General features: G+C 38.3%; 1 protein-coding gene across 5 annotated transcripts in view; it reads left to right on the top strand.

Annotated features, from left to right (window-relative positions):
• The window catches only part of FER (FER tyrosine kinase), a 172025-nt gene extending 149501 nt beyond the window's left edge, over positions 1-22524 (top strand). For all 5 annotated transcript variants that reach the window (XM_031605034.2, XM_090132110.1, XM_090132113.1 and 2 more), the window contains 3 exons: positions 12304-12458; positions 16226-16348; positions 21110-22524. In XM_031605034.2, the coding sequence (XP_031460894.1) occupies positions 12304-12458; positions 16226-16348; positions 21110-21252 (421 nt within the window). In that variant the 3' untranslated portion in view covers positions 21253-22524. The remainder of the gene's footprint in view (positions 1-12303; positions 12459-16225; positions 16349-21109) is intronic.
• The last annotated feature ends 323 nt before the right edge of the window (positions 22525-22847 follow it).

Below are 22847 nucleotides of genomic sequence, written 5' to 3'. Positions count from 1 at the left end.
GTTTATTTTTTACTGTGTTTTAATTTGTAGAGGTTTGTTTGGCTTCTCAGAGTAAATTATTCTTCTATAACACAGCTGGACTTCAATTATAAATTGAAATTAATGATTATAAATAAATAGCCATCTTTCCTACCACAAGAGAGCATTGTAGGCTTCAGAAAAGGTAATGCAGAGAGAACTCTCAGAAAAAAACTAAAAGTTAGGGAAGATTTTTGTACATAAAATATATACTTTTTCTCTCATGTAGCTGTTGCACTTTTTAACTACTAATCAGCTTCTAAAGTCCTTCAACTTCATTTTGATTAGTATTTTGTATCAACTGATATAGGGCTTGATAATCTTTTAGATTTGACAACCAAACAAATTCATTTACTATGCAGCATATTGTATCATATCTTCTTTTGTAGAGATACTTAAAATTGCAGTAGGTATTCACATACAGGAAATAGGTTGACTAGTTGGTCAGACAGAATTTCTTTATGTAACTCTATGTATTTATGACTATTCTGTTTCAGTAGGTAAGGGTCTACAGTCATGTATGACTTGCATATCATGTTTGACTGCAGTGCTAGCTAACACATTACTCTTGATAAGAAAGAAGAGAGAAACATTTAAAATTCATACATACCTAATGTCTCTTCCGAATAACCTGGCCTGTCTTTCCTGTTTGAATGATATGCATCTGATGTGAACATGATTTTGTTCTACATACTTTTAAGAAACAGTAGTGCATTTTATATATTAATCTCTTATTCCACAGTATTGAGTTAGGAGAGGACAAACTGAGGGTTAACCATTGTATAGGAATGTGAGTAAGGAGAGGACAAGATAAGGGTTAACTATTGTATAGGAATGCAGGTAAGCAGGATGTGAGGCCAAATAAGAAAAGGACATCTCCAAACTCTGTTGTAAACTTGAAGAAACATTACACAGGGTCAGGATTGGATTACTTCTGTTAAAGACAATGAGCCTTCATCCCATGGCCACCAGAAGGAGACCCCAACTGCCCACAGCGCACGTGCAAGAGGGAGGGACCATATGCTGATGGGTTCTCGGAAATGTAATGAATATGTATGTGAATTCCAGGAAAATCATTGATTATGTATTAGTTCGGCCTATATCTGTACCAAGCTTTTGCCCTACATGGTGCAAGTTAGGAGGAACGATCCCCCTTGCACTCGGTGTTTGTGCAGCACTGATTAAAATATACCTGCTTTTATAACTACTTTGTGGTTATAGAGTTTGATTCCGCATGTCAGTATAATTAATATATTTTAAAACCTATGGAGAAAAAACAGAAATATATATTGCCATATCTACTCTATTGTTGTACTCTTTATTATTGTTCTGAATCATTTAATTTATTATTTATTTTGTTTCTTGGCTCATAAATACTGGTTTGGCAACAATAATAATCTGAACTTCCTGCTTTTAAGCTGTTCTTATATCCCTGGCCTTTACTGTTGTTTCTGTCCTTCATTTTATATGTGTGGGTTTTGGTTTTTTTTCCCATTTCTGTATATTTTAGCTTTTCTTACTGTAGAAAGTATAACACCTTTTCTGTTTATGCATACAGTCATAGATAGTAGTGTTAATGAGCAGAAGAAAGTTACATTCCCAAGTCAAAGCTATAAATAATTATGATTACCTTTGATGATACTGTGTTATGACTATTAATTTGTCATAGTTGAGACTGCAGAAAAGCTTAATTACAACAGTGGGACAAAATATTTCTTGCCTCCTTCTGCAACTCATCAGGCTGTGAACACATAGTGGAAATGAAATCAGCAGAGCTAAACTATGCAAGGGAAAGAAGGATTTGCTACCAGTAAGAACTGGAAAGGTTACAGCTTTTTTTTTTTTTTTTTTTTTTTTTTTTTTTAAATGAGAGGAGCAGTAGCTATGAGGAAGCTGTATCTCAGAAACATCTTCCTTATACTGTAAGAATACAATGACTCTTAAACAGAGAAGAACTGAAGGCAAATATAATCCTGCAGGAGTTGTAAATTGGGCTTTTATTTAATAGTGGATCAGAAATAAAAACCAAAACAGTACAAAGATTGTGTCAGCCCCAGAAAATTAATAATATAAGGGTCACTTACAGTGACAAATTTTTGCAGATTATGTCCAAAAATTAAGGACTGGGAGATCAGGAAAGAAGATTGAGTTGCATGCTTTTTTAATGGAAGCTTTTTTCTGTAAGACTGAAGAGTGATTATTTCTAACGCAGCACCTACAGATTCATGGAGCAGTTGATGCTGGAAGGTACCCCTGGAGGTTGTCTGGTCCAATAGGGCCACCCAGAGCAGAGTGCCCTGGATCAAGCCCAGGCAGCTTTTAGAGATAGAGTCATAGAATATGATGGAAGGAACTCACAAGGGTCATCTAGTCCATCTTGAGACTTCACACATGTCAACCCAAAATTCAAGCCCTATGTCTGAGAGCACTGTCCAAACACTTCTTGAGCTGTGCCCAGTGCCCCGGAGAACCTGTTCCAGTGTCCATCCAGCCTCTGATGAGAAACTTTTTCCTAATACCCCTCTGACATCCCCCTGACACAGCTCTGTGCCGTTCCCTCGGGCCCTGTCACTGTCACACAGAGCAGAGCTCAGCGCTGCCTTCCTCCCCCTGTGAGGAGCTGCAGCCACCATGAGGCCTTCCCTCAGCTCCTCTGCTCTGGGCTGAGAACACCTGGGACCTCAGCTGCTCTTTGCACATCTTCACCTCCAGTCCCCTCACCACCCTCTTAGCAATGTGTGTCAGTGCTCCGTTGCCTGCACAGCACAGAATTTCTCTCTGGTGTTCAGAGGGAACCTCCTGCATTCCACTTTGTGCCCACTGCCTCCTGTCCTTGCCCTGGGCGCCCTCTGTCCTATCTGTTCTCTCCTTTCAGCTATTTGTATTAAGATTTCTCTCTGAGCCTTCTTTTTTCGAGGCAAAAGAAAAGTCCCAGAAAATGTCTAGTTTTAGGCTTTTTTTTTTTTTTTAATATCTTTACTTTTGTTTACAGATTGTCTGATTTTCTTGTTTCCAACGGACATTTCTCTGCTCTTTATTTCTCTCATTATTTTTATTTCTTTGCCCTTACTGGTGTTTGCAGCAGCTTTTAATCTGTTCTCATTTGGAAGTTCAATTAAATTGCTATTTGACTTTTCCTCCAGACCATTAGCAAAGCTGATAAATGAAAACAGACAACTTCAGTATGTTGCTGTGTGTTCTGACACTGTTGCTCATCTTATAGAAAATGTCGAAAATACGTCACAATACTTATAATACTTCTTCAACATCTTCATCAGTGACATAGATGATGGCACTGAGTGCACCCTCAGCAAGCTTGCAGATGACACCAAGCTGAGTGGTGCAGTCAATACATTGGAAGGAAAGGAAGCCATTCAGAGGGACCTGGACAGGCTGGAAAAGTGGGCCCATGAAAACCTAATGAGGTTCAATGAGGCCAAGTGCAAGGTGCTACAGTTGGGTCGGAGCAATCCCAGGTATTTATACAGACTGGGGGAAGATCTCCTTGAGAGCAGCCCTGCAGAGAAGGACTTGGGGGTCCTGGTGGATGACAAGCTGGACATGAGCCAGCAGTGTGCACTTGCAGCCTGGAAGGCCAACTGTGTTCTGGGCTGCATTAAAAAAGGGGTGGCCAGCAGGGAGAGGGAGGTGATTGTTCCCCTCCACTCGGCTCTTGTGGGGCCCCATCTGCAGCACTGCGTCCAGGCCTGGGGCCCCCAGTACAGGAAGGACATGGAGCTGTTGGAACAGGTCCAGAGGAGGGCCACTAAGATGATCAGAGGGCTGGAGCACCTCTTCTGTGGGGGAAGGCTGAGGGAACAGGGCTTGTTCAGCTTGGAGAAAAGAAGGCTCCAGGGAGACCTCATTGCGGCCTTCCAGTACTTCCTCCAGAGGAGATGTGAGGTGATCTCTGAGAGGGAGGGAGATGTTTCCCGTAGCATGGACACATGATTAAATGATACAGTTCCTAGATGAGTGGCTTATGAAATGGTTACAGATAATTTTTCTGATGGAAATTGTTGCTGTAAATGATGCATTTGTTTCCATTACATGGATGCCTGTGCTACCCTTTTGTGGGCATTAACAGAGTAATCAGAAGCAGAAGCAACCATTTATTATCTCAACTGTTTGTCCTGCCAAAACATCAGTACCCAGTACACGTTCTTTGACTGGGGCATTTAGCGCCATCATGGCAAATGGGGTAGCATTTCCTGTTGTTGAAGTAACCTTAGGTAAGGGGGCAGGGTGAGATTTCCCCAGAGCTACAGATAGGTTTCTGCTCATTTGGCACTTGCTTTGACAGATGTGAAGCAGCAGGCAGTGTGGACAAGGACGGTCTTTTAAGTGGTGCTAACTTTTGCTTTTGTTTAAACAATGCTGATGTTTTGGTTCAAGTCTATTTCTGCTGGTGGAACACCAGCTCACACATGTTCTTTCTACATTTGTTTCCTAGTCAGCTGTGTGTTAACTATTCTTGGTTTTGCTGACTTTTCTTTATTCACCATCCCCTCAATTTCCCTAAAGGCATTTGCAGGGGCATCTTCAGATCTTTCATCCTAATTTTTGGCATCCTGTGAATTTTTCATGGTAAGAGCACAAGCTGGAGAAGTCAAAACTTCACTTTTACCACATCTGCAACTTCATTTGTTAGCAGTATGTGCCACCAGCTGTTTTACAGTGCATTGCAACTCACAGCACTCCTGTCTGTGCAGTAATTACTTCTTATACAATCACCTTTGCATCTTGCAACTCTCTCAATGCATAGTGCTGTAACTTCACAGTCAAGAGTTCTAAGATTGTCAAGAGCTAACAGCCATCCAAATCTCCTCATTAACTAGCAAGAAAACTCTGATGCCATTCTCCTGGGCATTTTGCAGACAGCCTCTTCAATCATCTTGGAGTTAATAACTGCTTCATCATCGACTTCAGATCCCACTTCCAGTGGAGGGATGGTAGTCAGGGAAGCAGCCAGGCAGAACCAGCATTCAGTGGTGGGCTGTTCTGCAACACGGAGAGTCCCCAGTGCCACCACCTCCCCAGTCCCCTGTTCTTTTGCCAGCCACTGTGTGGCAGTTCCTGCACCCTGCCTTCTGCAACACAATTGTGAGCCAGTTTAGACAGGAAGAAAGAACCAGCCTAGACCTGTGGCTGAAGTGGAATGAGTGAATTTATTGTTGTTACATTGCCAGTTGGATCATCCCTAAAGGAACACCTGAGCATAGGCTCACGGGCACGGGGAATGTAGGCACAGTCCATGCTGGAGGTTTACTCGTGTGCTGTTTATACCTGTTTATCAGTGGTTCACTTAAGCATAGTTTACCACCGTGCTGTATTCCCAGCTGCAAGGTCAGTTGAGCTTATTTACATTCCTCGCTTTCATTCTTTTCTCACAACATCCTTTTTGCCAATTTTTCTGCTTTTAACTCATTTCTCCTGACAGAAACTTCAGCACACTGTAACCTCATGTTCCTTCTATATTGTCTATGTCAGGTTCTACACACAAATTTTTCAAAATCCCATTGCTCTCTTCTTCTTGTGGCCAGAAGAGCGCTAAACCTTTTATTTTACTTTCATATTTTTATTTGTGGATAGAAAACCTTTTGCAGAGCACAAGTAACTTAGAAACGGAGGGAAGGTCAAATTATTTGGTAACTTGGTGAATTTACATAAAATGGATAGTCGTGGCCATGCTATTCCTTTCCATTTTTACTTATTATAATGTCTACAATTTATTAGACATAAAGTTTCTTACATATTTCTGTTGGAATATTTCTTACATACTTCTAACTGCAAATTTTGCTTAGCTGTCTAGAGCAATTAGTAAACTATTATTCTTCTTAGCTTTAGAGTTTTTCTAATTCATATAATAGAATATTTTTAGAATGCTGAAATATCTTAACATGTTAGTAATCATTTGTTTTTAATCTTTAAATGTAGAGAGATACACTACAAGGTACAAACTACAAAATGTTTTTTTCTCTGATGAGAAAATAATGTTAGCAAACAATCATTATGTATCTGTGTCAATTTAATTTCCATTGCTAAATTACTATGTTACCTGCGCCATCCACTTGAATTTTCCTTCACTAATTAAGAAAAATCTGCAATGTGATGGTGGCTTTGAATTGTAGTTGATCTTCCTCTCTTTGGTATCGGTTTTCTCTATGTCTTTCTCTTAAAAGAAACCTTGTCTTAAAAGAAGCATTCCAACCTAAGAAGAAAGATTTTGAAATACATATATATTTTTTAACTGGGACTTGAAAAGCACTGCAAATTCTATTGTATTCATTTATCTTTTTCTATACAAAACGTATAAGAGACAGAATGCTGACCTGTATTAGAATTATGCCCTTGAATGTCTTGGTTCATCGAGTGCTTGTGATGTTACATGTCAAATTTTCATGCTCTACCTTTCACTGTAAGTGTTGAACTGTTTTTAAACTACATACAAAGCATAATAATATTAACACTATTTTTTTTTTAAACAAAATGATGTACTTCTTTGCTAAAAAGCTTTGTCATAAAATCAGTGCTAAATAGTATGCTGCTTTTGACATTTTCTTTAAATGCATCCTGCAAGCTTTTCTATCTGTGTTGTATAATTGTTTATCTCTTCACATGTTACTAGGCTTTTAGATAAGTTAAACCAGTATTTAATACCTCTGTACAGAGAAATGAATGATATTTTGACATTGTGCTTAGGAACAGAATAAGCAAAAGATTCAAAACAATTCAGAAGAAAAGCCATCCTTTTTATAAAAAGGCAAGGACAGTTACTGTAGCAAGTTTTGTGTCATCACATAGAGTGAATAAATCCATGATATTATCACATAAAGAATGTATGAGTTAATACAGTCATATACACTAGTGTTGTGTTTCATCTTAATGCCTTCTGTGAATGCAGTACTTGTTGAAATTATTACATGAAAATGTTATTTGACTTACTATGAATAAACCATCTTCTTGAATGTCTGCTTTTGGAAATGAAGATGCCTGTGACTGTAAAAGTACAAGTACAAAATGTAGACATCTGTTCTGGACCCATCTTGGGTAATTATTCATCTTAGTTAATTACTTTTTGGACACCCAATTTCTTCCGTAATTCCACTGAATATCAAATACATTTTGAAGGAATATTAAAATTTTTTTTAGTATCATAAGCATATCCATATTTTCTATTAACATGTAAGTATGAGGAAAAGGCGGAGGCATTTAATGCCTTTTTTGCCTCATTTTTTAGTAATAATGATAAACATGGAGTTGCCCAGTCCTCAGAGTTGGGGGACCTATGTTTGGAGGAGCAGTAACTTTCTACCTAGAGTCTCTGGAAATGTAAGAAATGTTTCTGACAACCCAACATTCATAAGCCCGTGGGATCTGACAGGATTCACTGCCAGATTGCTGAAATAGTTAGTGGATGTTATAGTTGGATTCTTCTCAGCAATTTGCCAAAGATCTAGGAGGCTGATGGCTGAAGGACAGGTAACGTCAGTAGTTCACAAAAATATCAGTTTCATGTGTAGACCTGCTAACAACCCTTCTCTTTTAATCAGATAATAGACTATATTGGTTGAATTAAATATGCGGAGGGAATAAACTGATCCTGTTCACTAATTAATTACTTGCTTTTATCACTTAGGAGCATTTTAACTGCATGATCCAGGGAGAAGATATAAAACAGCTAATTAGTTCAGAGGGGCAATCTGTCCTGCTGCTTTAGTAATGAGGAGTTCACTCTTTTGATTTTCTTTAGTTGATGGGATTCTATTCGAATAGTAGGTATCAATTTCTGCATACTTCTTTAGAGGTGGAGTCCTTTGAGAAAAGTTTGAGGTTTATGTCTTCTCTGATAGATACGAATCCAGATGGTAACAACTCCCAGCACAGAGTAATTGCTTCTACTTCCACTTTGGCTTGCTGTTGAATTCTTAGCAGAAGCCTTACGTGAGCTCTCTCTAGCAGTTTCAGCATATTCAGCCTGTGTTAGTGACTTGTAGTCATTGCCCTGTTTGCATTTAAAGGAACTGCTTAAAACTCAGATCTCTGATTTACATATCAATTTTTATTTTCTAGTAGTTGGGGAAAAACATTGTTTCTGATAGCACTATGAACTTCCATAATTATGATATTAAATAATGATAGTCATAGCGTCTCTTTTAGTAAGGAACTTGTTCTGTAGCAGCTCTGTGTAATTTGTGCCTAATTTTTATAGCTTACACAATGTGAAGTGAGGAATATTTGTTGATTTTCTATGTTAAAGATGCATGCTGATTTTATGGATTTACTGCAGCAACTAGCAAATGCTGCAGGAGAAGAAAAACAATGTCCCACATGCAGAGAGAGACACCTAATTCCATGCAATTATATCTGCACTTTTTCAGGATGTTTGCTTTAGGGACATTAAGGAGAAGAAAGTGAAAACAAATAAAACATTGATTTCTCTTTGTATGTCTTTTACAGGCTATCTAGAAAGTGTGAAGAGTTACTACAGATATCTAACTGAAATTAATAGTGTAGTAGTAGTAATAGTAGTAATAGTGTAGTATTAGTAATAGTGACTCTTCATAGCACTTTCTGTCACAGGCATTATATGTATACATGTCATGTACACTCATGTCACTCATGTCATGCACCATACATAGTGACTCTTGAATGAAACCCCATTGTGTGTACTTTGTATGGAAGGTTACAATGCAAACAGTTTTCTTTAAACTCCATATCTGTGTTATATTGGAGCTATCTGAAAGAAAATTAAACCTATAGTTTATTAATTAATATAACTTTTTAAATATCTTTTCATTTTTTTTCAGATTCGCACTATAAGTTCTGTAGTAAATCATAGTGGTTATTTGTCTCATATTGGAACAGAAAAATATGAATATCATCTTGATGTCAGACATGAGGAGAAGCAGTGCAGAAGCTGCTTGGAATATGTTGAAAAATCATAGCAACCTCTCAGCATAAAAAAGAAAAGCATGAGGTGGCTAATGTAATACGTTTTAATATGCTCTTAAGTGTGCAAATACAAATGAGGAACTCTGGATGATTCAGTAGATGAGAATGGAAATGCTAACAAGGTACCCTAACTTTCAGGGCAATTACAAGACATAGGAATGAAATAATAAAATAGATAAATAGACACTGCTAAGAAATTACAAGAGAGAAGGGAGAAAAGAACCTAAAAAATACATTTTCAGTGGATGTAATTTCAGAACCTGAGGCTGCTGAAGGTGAACTACTGAGAATTATACTGTAGTCATACTGTTTTATCCCACCGAATGGCAAGGTATTAGTGTGCAGAGGAGTAGAATTTTTGGTGGGATTGTCACATCCCGACTGTGTGGAGGGAGGAATGACTGAGATTTGCAAATCCCCATGGTTAGATTAAGGTGAAATAACACTAAAGGTGTGTACATGAACATAAGCTTTAGTGGAAGATTTCTAGAGAACAGCTACCCTGCAGGCATTGGCTCTCTCACAAGTACATCTAACTAAACTGTGAGGATTTATGAAAAATCAAAGTAAGCTTTGCATTACTTAGCAACTTTGAGAGGAAAAATGCAAAGAAAGATCGGGGAACAGGGAGAGTACCATCTTGGTTGCAGCACTGGACCTGCCAATGAGGCTGTTCTGTGTAGAGTCCCTCGTAGACTTGCACGTGCTCCTGTTTATTGGCCCCAGTTCCTGGACTTCTGGAGGCTTTTCTTGCTCCATTTCCAGGATTGGTTGCATGACAAGAGGCCTCTCCTCATGACTTGGCTCTTGCTAAGCATTGTACTGGACCTTTCTTTCAGCTCAGTTAAGGAGTGGCTGAGATATAATCAAGGGAAGATCAGGTTCATCAACATGGCTAAACTGTCTTGTCTGGGGCTCATCACTTACAGATAGCAATAAAAATACTTCTCGGTGTGATAGATGGGTAACTGACAAAAATAAAGCATCAACAGTTTGCCCAGAAAGACTGATGGCGAACTTGACAGTTGTGTCCACCCTCACAAGTTGCAGACTATTAGCTAGCCACTGGCCCGTGATTCCTCCCTTGGTGCTTGTATACAGGATGTCAACTTGAATGGTATCATTCTGCAACCCACTCCTAAATAACAGACAGCTTGAAAATCACTTGCATGAAGCCAACGCTTCTGTGTCTGTGATCTTTTAGAAGATCTGGTGTTAATTTATGTACATCTAGAAGATAGTTGCAAACTTTACCACTTTCTCATATTTCAGTTTGATTTTCTTGGAAATGTAATAGGCAATGTTTAGTAATAATGACAAGCACTTCTTTTAGGTGATCCTAAAAGATAAATAAAATTGTCACACATGAAACAGACAAAAACTGCGTGAACTGCATGTAAGCTTTGCATACAACATTATACTATTTATTATATATTTTCCCTAATAATCAGAATTATGAGGAACAAACTTAAGACAGCTCAGTGTTTAGCTTTTTCTGAATCTTACTCAGAACTGATTTAAATGCTGGTCTGACTCAAGTAAGGAGATGTGCATGGTTTTAACTAACTGTAAATTTTCTTTCACATATGACCTACTCCTTATCAGCAACTGTCACAAGATCTAGACTAAATAGAGTAAAATGGTAAAAAAAAAACCAACCCTCAGAGCTGAAATATAACTGGAACCTCAGCCATAAATACTGGGAATGTCATGGTGATACATTTTTCTTGAACATAAGCAGTAACAAACTGGTACTGGAACTGAGCAATATCTCATACTAACATTAAACTATGTATGATGGTACATATTGAGCCAGTTTAGATATTTGTGCATACTTTCAGCTGCAAACTATGATTTCAGATGTGTTTTTAAGGAGCACAGTTTCCTTAACTGCAAAAATAACTGAATATGTATTAATGTAGCATGACGCTCAAGAGGCATAAATTATCTTACTGACAGCAAAGCTGTGTGAGTCAGCTGCAGTTTAAATGTTCAGATCAAATTTAATGGTTACCTACAAACAAAGGCTCTGTATGTAGCAAATAATACAGTACAAAATCAGTATGCATCAATTGATCAAAATAGTTGCAGACATAGGAACTTTAACACCTGTAAATATATGGATCAAGACTTTTACTTAAAGATGAAATTTAGTTCAGACCAATGTCCTGAGTGTCACTGCCATGCAGCGTGTTTAGAGCTGTTTGTCATTGGTTCAGACTTTTCTTCCTGCTGTAGGTACGGACCCAAATTTGGTGCACACCTTGGGCAAAGCTCCAGGTTAGTTTCCTTCAAAAATAACCTAGTTTCCATGCTCTAAAATCACTCTTCAAAACCAATGACTGTCCATTAAGTGCGCACAGGGGGTTCACTTCAAAACGGCTACAGCTCCAGTCTAAAATGTGAAAGCGAGTGTAGTTATTTCCCATGGAATATTAGCTATCTAAGCTAAAAATATTCACTGTGTATTTATTTTAAGAATACTTTGCCCAGGAGTTGTAGCTACTGTTACAATTCAATCCTATTGTTTAAAATGTTTTTCCTCCAAAAACCATCATATGTATTTTATTACACTGACTGGAATTACAGTAATCACTATTATTCATTATTTTAATATAATGTGAAATAATGTAATAAACGAATACTGCATTAATAATACATTATTTTCATGTATTTGTATCTCAAACATGTGTTGCATAGAAGCTACATTAGGTCTTTTATCAGTTATTATTACAGCCTCTCTCCTAATCTAGAAAGGTATATTTGAGATCAGAGAGAAAGGAACGTTGTTGATTTTTTAAGCTTCTCACCTGTCACTGAGCCAAAATGCCTTTTTCTGTAATACTCAGTAGCTGTATTTTTAATGGGAATTCCAATGATAATATGTGTAATATGTAAGAGCTAGTTCTCTGTTTTTTTGTTTTGTTTTGTTTTTTCAGTGTCTTTCCTAACTATGGGAAGATGTTTTAGGCATCTACTTGGAATTCTGTTTCATTTCACACAAAATCTGATCTGCTTACATGCAGATTTGCTTCTCCATTCAGCTGCTCCTTCCACCTCACTGCAACCCTGCCATGGGCTGAAGTCCTTCAGGATAAACCTGCTCCCGTGTAGGCTCCCCTCACACTGCAGTCCCTTCAGAAAATACCTCTCGTGGTCTCCCCACAAGCTTCTAAAAGCTTGATCTGTGTGGTGCCACTCATTTCACTGGCAAATTGAGCTGTAGTAGAAAAGACTTGCTAAATTGTTTCATGTTTTTCTTCACATTTTCCAAACAAGTAGTTTTAAACATGTAGAAATGTGGAGTTAATGTTTCTTGTTCTAACCTAGGGATCTGGCTGCAAGGAACTGCTTGGTGGGTGAAAGCAACATACTGAAAATAAGCGATTTTGGAATGTCTCGTCAAGAGGATGATGGAGTATATTCATCATCAGGCTTAAAGCAGATTCCTATCAAGTGGACTGCCCCAGAAGCCCTCAACTACGGTAAGGATGTATCTGTTACTTCCCCGCAGAAAGTACCTGCAGTACAAGAAGCAGGAGGGCTATCCCATCCACAATATTTTAGTGTATATGTAGTTTTTCCTTGGATTCACGTCAGATCAAAAAGATTTAAAATACTTTAGTGGTTCATCATATTTAAATGGTATATAAAGTACCATTCTACTTTTGAAAGGAATAAGGCAGCAGCTTGCTGCTCTTATGTTATTATCGAGCACTAAAATAATGCTCTGGCTGTGCTACTGACTGGTTCTAGTGGACTGATTTGTTAGTCATCTGAATCATTACCAAAAAATGGCAGATTCTGCATATTTAGAGCAGTGATTGCTCTCGCATTTCTTTGGAAATGGTAGAAAATGTTAATATTCTGTGTTAGGTAAATCATTGCACTTGAAAAAAATTAAGACTGCTTTATATTTTTTCAACTGACTTTTTTTTTTTTTTTTTTTAACCTGTAGTTTTGTATAATGCTGTGCTGTTCTCACACTGGGGGAAAATCCATTATTTCTGATTAAGGGAAGTGGTCCATACTATGTGTTTTAGATACAAAACAAAAATAGAAACTGTAGCATTTAGCTTTTTAACTTGTGAGTGAAACTAGAAAATAAGATTTTCTAAGTGAATTGAACTGTGAAGAGTTAGCATATTAAATGGATGATGTTATATTTTAAATGCAGTTCTCTCAAATGTCTACAAATATTTTGTCCATCTCTTAAAGCTTGAGTTTAAAATCCTGCATTGGAAATCATAACTTTGTGACTTGACAGGAAAATGCTTCATTTAGTTAGCACTTTTACAGAAGTTAATGCCATAATACATTAAAGCAGATCTGTCCTTTGTAAAGCTAAAAATAAATGCAGTTACAAAAATTGATCCTATATTACCAGTTATTTTCTGGAGTTCTAGTGTTGCTGCTGGTTGCTGTAGAATACACGTTCTATTCTGGTGTTTGTTGCGCTACAGCAGGTGTTTTGAAAGCTTTATTTTATTGTTTCAAAAGTACATAGAGTATACTGATATATAATGGAAACCTGGTGCTCATAGCCTGATGCAGTCCAGTGAACTACATAAAATAGGAAACAGTCTTATTACTTATTACTTATTACTGCAACTAGCAGTGTTCCCCAGAGGTCACTACTGGGTCTTTTCTTATTCAATCCTTATCAGTGACCTGGATGAAGTAATACAGTGCACTGTCAGCAAGTTTGCAGATGATAGAAAGCTAAGAGTAGTTACTGAAACACCGAAAAGATGTGCTGCCATTTAGGAAGACCTTGGCAGAGTAGAAAGTTGGGCAGAGAGGGATCTGATGAGCTTCAGCAAGGACAAAAGTGGAGTTTTAAACACCTGGGGAGGAGTAACCATCTGCATTAGTATGGTTTAGGGGCTGACCTGCTGGAGAGGAGCTCTGTAGAGAAGGATTTGGGTGTCCCGGTGGGCAACAGGTTGGCCTTGAGCCAGCAGTGTGCCCTTGTGGCCAAGAAGACAGTGGTATCCTGAGCTGCATTGAAGAGAACTTGGTCAGCAGGTCAAGGAAGGTGATCCTCCACTTCAATTCTGCCCTGGGGAGGCCACATCTGGAATACTGTGTCCAGTTCTGGAATCCCCAGTTCAAAAAAAGAACCTCTAGAGAGAGTCCAGTGGAGGCAACAAAGATGATGAAAGGCCTGGAGCATCTTGCATACAAAGAGAAACTGAGTAAACTGGGTCTCTTCAGCCTGGGCAAAGGAAGACTGAGAGGGGATGTGATAAATGCTTATAAATATCTAAAGTGCAAGGGTCAAGTCAATAGGGGTGGACTTTTTTTGGTGATGTGCAGGAATAGAACAGGGAACAATGAGCAGAAGCTAGAACACAGAAATTCCATACTAACACAGGGAAGGACTTCACTGCGAAAGTGGCAAAACACTGAAAGAGGCTGCCCAGAGAGATTGTAAAGTCCCCTTCTCTGGAAATATTCATGATCTGTCTGGATGCCTACCTGTGGGGGTCCTGCTTTAGCCGGGGGGGTTGGACTTAATGATCCATCCAAACCCTACAATTTTGTGATTCTGTGAAAATAAGCCATCTTGAATATTTTTACTGTCAGCAGTCTAATATATGATATTCAAAAAGTGGTGGTAGGTTTCTGGGTATTTTTGAAGGACTATATTTTCTACTCCCTTGAAAGATACAAGTAAAAATAATGGGTTAGTGTTTTACAGTGCTGATAATGTGACCTATCTACTGCATTATTTTGTGTGGGTAACATTGAAGGCATTTATTAATACCAGACTGAAACAGAACTAAATGTTCCATGACTCAAAACTACTGTTCATGTTGGTTCTTAGTAGAAAAATGTAAGAGTTGGGAGAAAATGAAAGAGAGGGAAATTTGGCCGTTGTGTGAATGATGCAGTGCATAAGAAAATAAGAAAAGAGGGTTTTTTTTATCACTTTCGGATTCACTGTATATATAAAATGAATAGAGTCACACACATACACACACACACACACACAAAAAAAAAGGAGAAGCCAACAAACAAACCAGAAACTGAAGTTGTGATCTTTAAACTGGATTAGGAAAAACGGAGTGGTCAGGGAGCTGTGTCTGAAGTTACAACTGAAATCCTGATGCTACTGGAGTTTGTGGAAGATTCAGCGTTTACTTCAGTGGGCACTGTTCAGTGGCATTCCTTACCATTATTCTTATTTGTGGTTTTATGATTTCAAGGAAAAATGTTAAAATTAGTGGATGCCAAACTCTGAAGAGAGTTGATATACCGACAAGAAAACTAATCTTATTACAAAGAGCACAGTGAATGTTCATAATTACCATCTACAAGGCACACTAACTAATATAGCACAGCTGGAAGTGATACTTAGTTTAACAGTAAACTGAACTTTCTGACGTCAGAGCAGTTGACATATCCCTGACTGTCACTATAATTTACATGTATTTTACTTTTTTTTCTAGCCAGAGGTGGCTTAGTTTGCTTAATCTAGTGGTTGGAGATGAACAAACAATGTATTCATAAGCATGCATGTATTTTTAAGACCGAAGATATATATATATACAATGCAATAATAAGTTACAGAAATATAAACAAAAAATTGATGAAAGAATTGTGGGAGGTGGATTTTTAAGGTAACATTTTCGTAGATCCTGCTACAAAAGGCCTGGATCCTTCACTTTGTGATGCAGTGCCTTTTTTAATGTGAATACATCAGAGACAATGATACAAGAGCTCTTCTTCTTCCATGAAATCAGGTTTTCATTACACAGAGAGGTTTGGAAGTCAGTTATCAAAATTTACTGTCTCAGAAGGATAGTTGGAACAAGCAAGTCCAGTTTTTTACTTTTACTTTGACTGATTGGCTGCATCAGTTTTTCAGGGTCAAATTAAACAGCAGTTGAAGTCCTTTTGTATTAAAAGAGTTTGTTTTTTTTTTTTACAGTAAGAAGTAAGTAATTCTTAAATTACCAGCAAAATAATTGATATGGTAAGGTTATCTCAATCATATCCTTTGTGTAGCAAGTCTGTTTGTCAAACTTCTTAAAGTTGGCTTGTTGTATAGTTATTGTGTTTAAGATGATATATCATTTCAAATACTGAAGACTATGGTATTTACAGAGTGTTTATTTGTAGCTACAGCTTTGTTCAGCTTAAAAATTCCCAGTATAATAATACTTTATAAAAAAAATAGTATCTGAAATCATTTGAAGAATGAATTTCTCTGTAGACTAAGCTGTGGGTTTTCTCCTTTTCTTAGGGCGATACACATCAGAGAGCGATGTATGGAGCTTTGGAATCCTTCTGTGGGAGACATTCAGTTTAGGAGTATGCCCATATCCTGGAATGACCAACCAGCAAGCACGGGAACAAGTTGAGAAAGGTAGGGAGTGAAAGAAATGCTGTATACATTCATGAGGATGTAGTAGACAAAGAAGGATAGCAAGTAAATAATATCTGGAATTATTTATCTGGAATTAGCTATCTGGAAATGTTAGCAAAAATATTGTGAAATTATTTACTTGATAATTCTAACAAACATAGATGTATATTAAAAATGAAAAGGAATATATTGACCATTGACTTAAAGGAGGAAGGATTTGTAGGCATTATATATATGCATAATATATAAAACATACATGTGTGTTACTAAAAGGTAAGATGAAGAGAGGATGAATTTACTGCTATGCAAAGCAGAGGCTTGAAGGGAATGAATTATTTAAGATTATGCTAATGCACCTATAAATATTCTAAACTTCTAGAAGAAAAAATCTGTATCATTCCATCTTCTATGTTAAAGTATTTCAGATGAAGTTTTATCAGTTACAGTGGAAAATGGTAAGCTGCTTGAGCCATAAAAGCTGCGTTTCTCCCCTACAAAATAATCAAAAGACTTTTCTTAAAGTAGCAAATAACTATGAGCAGGATTTCAGGACTTTGATTTATTTTCATCATATTTAGTGACATTTCAGAACTCTATGTAGTACTACTGTGTAAAACAGATTCTAAATGAGTAAGACTGGTAATTGATTTTTAAAAAGCGTAGTTTGGTGAGAGGAGGGGGGGGGGTTGTTGTTATTGATTATAATCACTGTAGATGACCATCAAAGCTTATCCTTAAAAGGCAAAAGCAGAAATTCAGTCTTTGTCAAAGCAGAGACATATATGTTAAAATAAGTTTTACTACCTAATTACTGTTTGAATCCACTGCAAAGAAATTGGTCCAGATGAAAAATTAAGAAGTATTTTTTTGCCTTTCTAGTTTTTTTGTACTATGGCCCATCAGAAATTCTCTTTCAGTTTTTCTTCTAGAATCATCATTTCTTGTATCGTTCTTGTGTTTGTCTGGTTTTCACAAAATTACAGCTTATCTGTTAGGATAGTCAGCTAGGATACTCCAGATTTTCATCCTGATTTATCTGTCTCAATTCCTCAATCAGTATGAGTCATCAGTACATTTAGTTACTTGAATGCTTACAATTAAACCAGGATAATTTCAATCCCAAATTGAGTATATAGAGTATTTACGGACAAAAAGTAGTTGCTGCCATCACTGTTTTGAAAAATTAGTTTATAGGGACAACTTTATGAAGGAAAGGATTTTTATGTGGCTTCATATTATCTGTGTGTCTTAGAGCTCATTTGTTCTTCTTTGAAGTTGCACACATAAATCATGCACTTACAGCAGACACATATAATATAAAAAATATCAAAAATAGTTCTATGTTTTACCTGTTGTGTGAGCCTAGTGTCATTTATACTCTGCTTTAGAAAGAGAGAGAGACGTTTCTACAGTAAGCCTGAAGTCACAGAGCTGTGTTAGCTGTAGAACCCTGTGTGTCAGCCCACTGTGCTGTTCTCTGTCTGTAATTAACCCTGAGAGCTGTATTTGGTAAACAGTTCACAGAACGACAGAACATCTGAGGTGGACAGAGACTTCTAGGTCCCATCTGGTCTCCTGTTCAAGTAGGGACACTCAGAGCATGGTGCCCAGGAACAGGCAGCTTCAGGAGATCTCCAGTAAGGAGACCCCACAACCTCTCTGTACAGCCTGTGCCAGTGCTCCATCACCCACGTAGCACAGAAGTGCTCACTGATGTTCAGAGAGAATGTCCTGTGTTCCAGCATGCGCCCACTGCATCTTGTCCTGGCATAGCACAACCCTGAAAAGAGCCTGGATCCATCCTCCCTTCAGGTATTTGTACTCAATGGTGAGATGTTCCCTGGAGGTCTTTTCTTTGCCAGGTTGAACCTGAATCTAAGCATTCTAAGCTTTAACTCAGAAGAGAGATGCTTCAGTCTCCTCAGTCTTCTTTGTGGCCCTCCTCAGGACTCTTTGCAGTCTGTTCATGTTCTCTTGTAGTGGAGGGCTCAGAAATGGACCCTGCTCTCCATATGTGGCCTCACTCAACAGTGTTTAGAAAAGAGGAAGGATTACGTCCCTCCACCTGATAGCAATGCTTTGCCAAACAAGGCAAAGTATCCTACTAGCCTTTTTTACCACAAAGGTACCTGCGGTATGTACTTCTGTCTGGCTCACATTCAACTTGGTGTCCACCGAGACTGTTGAGGCCTTTTCTACCAAGCTGCTTTTCAGCTGGGTTGTCCCAGCATGTCCTGGTACCTGGGGTTGTTATTCCCCAGGTACAGGACTCTCCATATCTCCATTTTGATCTTTATAAGGTACATTTTTCCAGTTTTTTGAGTTCCCTCTGGATGGCAGCATGACAGTGGTATATCAGCCATTCCTCCCAGTTTTGTGTCGTCTGCACACTTGCTGAGGGTACACTGTGCCACCCACAAGATCCAAATCATTAATGAAGATGTTAATCAGGCCCCAGTACTGAGCCCTGGCGTATTTCACTAATTACAGCTCTCCTACTAGACTGTGTGCTTTCTACTGGGCCCGACTGTTCAGCAGATTTTCAGTCCACCTGTCTGCACATTCAGACTGTATTTCAAGTGCTTCTCCATTCAGATCTACTGGAATGTATTGCTTATAGCCTCACTGAATGAGCCAGCCGTGTGCGCTTGCAGCCCAGAAGGCCAACTGTGTTCTGGGCTGCATTAAAAAAGGGGTGGCCAGCAGGGAGAGGGAGGTGATTGTCTGCCTCTACTCGGCTCTTATGAGGCCCCATCTGCAGCACTGCGTCCAGGCCTGGAGCCCCCAGTACAGGAAGGATGTGGAGCTCTTAGAGCGGGTCCAGTGGAGGGCCATTAAGATGATCAGAGGGCTGGAGCACCTCTCCTGTGAGGAAAGGCTGAGGGATTGTTCCTCTTCTCTTGGAGAAGAGAAGGCTCCAGGGAGACCTCATTGTGGCCTTCCAGTACTTGAAGGGAGCGTATAAACAGGAGGGGGAATGATTGTTTAAAGGGATGGATAGTGATAGGACAAGGGGGAATGGTTTTAAACTGAGACAGAATGAGGTTTAGGTTAGATATTAGAAGGAAGTTTTTCACCCAGAGGGTGGTGACGCACTGGAACAGGTTGCCCAAGGAGGTTGTGGATGCCCCATCTCTGGAGGCATTCAAGGCCAGGCTGGATGTGGCTCTGGGCAGCCTGGTCTGCTGGTTGGTGACCCTGCACATAGCAGGGGGTTGGAACTGGATGATCATTATGGTCTTTTTCAACCCAGGCCATTCTATGATTCTATGAAATCCCTTGTTCTGTCATCTACAAATATGATGATTTCATCACAAAGATCTTCGGATTGGCTAATTACTCCCAATGACTTTGTTATCCTTCATGTGCAGGGAAATGGCTTCCATGATTAGCTGCTCTACGATTCATGTGAAGCTGACATACCTGTAGTCACTGTGTGCTTCCAGCCCTTCCTGAAGATAGGAGTATCATTTACTTTCCTCCTTGTTCTTGGACATTTTCCCAGTCCTCTTGATCAATCAAGTACTATCAAGATAGGCCTCTTGGTGACATCTCCGTCAGCACTTGTGATTGCTTCTCATCAAGTTCTATGAATCTACATATGTCCAGTGTGCTTAGGTATTCCCTGACCTGATCTTCTTCCACCTAAGATGCATTTTCCTTGCTCCAGACTTTTCCTTTTGTCCTTCAGGCCTAGGATTCCTAAAAGCCAGTCTTGCTAGCCAGAGACAAAGAAGGCATTCAGTTCCTCAGCCTTTTTCATGTTGTGTCCCAACATCCTAAGCTTTCTTGAGCAGTGAGCCCACATTTCCCTAGCCTTTATTTTGTCAAAGCCCTCCTTCTTGCCTTTCACATCCCTGGCAGGATTCCACTCTTGCTGGGCTTGTTTTCCTAACCTCAGCCTAGGGTGCTTAGCCATTGTCTTTGTATTCCATCCAACATACTAATTCTCTTCATGCTCCCTTTTTTTGCTTGAGTTTTGCCAGGAGCTCATGGTTTTTGACTGCAGGCATTCTGGGATTTTTGGTTTACTTCTGCTCATTAGGAACTTGCCTTTACTGTTCTGGGTACATCTCTTCAGTCCATTCATCTATGGCTTTTGAATTATCAGCTGCAAATAAGTGGTTGTTTATTCTCCTGTTCATCTTTAAGTCATTGACCTCCTTTAGTTTTCAGAGCAGACTGCCTACAGAGCAAATCAGAAGAATATAGTGTTAGGATGATGTGGGAAAATACAAAAATAAGTTAAGAAAATGAGGGGAAGGAAAAAAACAGATAAACTGTAGGTGGGAAGGGAACTTCTTGAGGATACAGAGAGTGGAAGAGCAATGAACATAAAGGTCTTTACATTTTAAAAGAGTAAAAAAATCTACTCCTGTCTTGATTATAATTCCCATGTTATTAATGTTCTTCCCAGATGGCTGGAGGGTGGGGTAAACAGGCATAGCATGATTAAAGCTTAAGAGGGTACCTAATTCCTAAGATACTGGAAAAAAAAATTATGCATGTTGCTGCCCTCAGCGATGAGAAACATATTGACAATTTACCCTACACAACTTAAATGTCATTAATACCTGGGCTTGGGTTAGATTAATACTTACCCATCCTTACGGGGTTGTGTATTGAAGAATTTGTTCATATTTCATGTAAAACCGGCCCTCAGTTTATTTTTTAATTGTCAGCTTTGCACATTTCTTTTTAAATTTGTCAATATGTATTAGTTTACAGTACTGAACTTTTTCCCCTTTTCTTGTGTACCAGGTTACCGAATGTCAGCACCACAAAAATGCCCAGAAGAAATATACAAAATAATGCAGAGGTGCTGGGACTACCATCCTGAGAACCGACCAAAATTCAGTGAGATTCAGAAAGAGCTATCTTCAATCAAAAAGAAAGTGACATAGTGATATACTAGTGCCAAACTCAATATGTGGGACTTCATTTTCCATTGAAGTATTTTTTCCCCTCAAACACTATGCGTTTATACAACATTATTTGCAATATTCATTTAGGATTACTTTAAAATTAACTGGTTTTTATATACATGTGTACCATCTTGAATTATGTCTATACCTGCATTAAAGACATATACTGCCAAATGCTATATATCACAGTAATATTGTCATTTAGGTTACATGTAAATAGGAAAGCACATACTGTAGATTTAAGGAACTGTGGCTTTTATGTGTTTTACAGCAAGTAACTGCTAATGACATTTTTCAGAGTTTTTCTACTTAACACAGTCTTCTCACTCTGCTGTCCCTGTCTCAGTTGTCAACACCAGCAGCTCTCTAACATGATGACTGTGTCATGCATGTTGGCCTTAAGACTGAAGACAGTTTTGACAAGTATTTCAGCTAGAAATTTTTGTATTTTTCAAATTCTGTATCTGCAACTTATTTTATTTAATGATAGCTTGTTTCAAGGGTAAAGGTCAATTAGATTCTGGATGTAAGTCTGCTTACCAAATAGCAAAATCCAGAAATTTCTTCTGTAGAAAATTGAGCTACATGTCCATTTCTTACCATGCTATAGTAAGTTCTTATGACTTTTGATGTTATTTACCTATGCCCTTTACTCTGCCCCTTTTTTTTCTCTGAAATCATCAGAATTCAGTAATGTGTCTCCTTTAATTACCTATGTTTGTTTAAGAAACAAACAAAAAAAAACAGTTACTGAATACATTCATTGTTAAGAAATACTGCAGATCATCTGTCTTCCAAAGAATAGGTAAAAACAATAGGCCAACAGAAGGAGTTTTGCTAGTGATAGCAGCATGTAATAGGTGACCAATAGCATTGATCTTAGAGGAGTTAAAGAATGTGAATTGCTAGATTTGCTTTTGATCCTGATTTTTTTCCCTTAAATTGGCAATACCCTTCAGTATGCAGTTGGAGCTTTTAAAAGGTTACACAAAAAAAAGCACATTCCACACATAGTGTTGAAGGGAAAACACTGTGTTTATATGGCATGAGGAATTATCCAAGAAACCCAAATAAGAACGTATATTTTAAGTCTGTGACAGGTGGAACAAAGGCAGAGTAGAAATACTAACCTTCTAAATTTTTAAAATCATTACAATCAGGTTTTAAAGGATGGGGGATAGACAAATTGTAAATGTCACCAAAAATAAAGGAAACTTGTAAAAAAAAAAAAAAAAAAAAAAGATAACATTCCATAGTATAAGATACAGTAGATGGGGAATAGAGGAAAGGTACAGTGTGTCGCTCTGACTTTGTGTTCTTTTTACAGTGGGGATTATTTTCTATGGCGCTACATAGAAACAAAAACAAGTTACAGTACCCTGGTCTGAACTCCAGAGTTAAGGTGCTTAAGATTTCTTCATGAGCTAAATAATTTTTTTCGGATCAAGGAATGTCTGTTACTGTTACTACGAGTAAACAGAGACTGAAAGTAACACAGCATTATTAGCCCTCTGTAGTGAAGTCTGTGGCTACATTGCGTTTTTTATTTCCCTTAAGGCGGCTTTTCTATCATC

This window comes from Phasianus colchicus, chromosome Z (assembly GCF_987193195.1).
Source record: "Phasianus colchicus chromosome Z, bPhaCol1.hap1.1, whole genome shotgun sequence".
In the NCBI taxonomy this organism is placed as follows: Eukaryota; Metazoa; Chordata; class Aves; order Galliformes; family Phasianidae; genus Phasianus; species Phasianus colchicus.
This window is presented reverse-complemented; position numbering and strand designations above follow the sequence as displayed.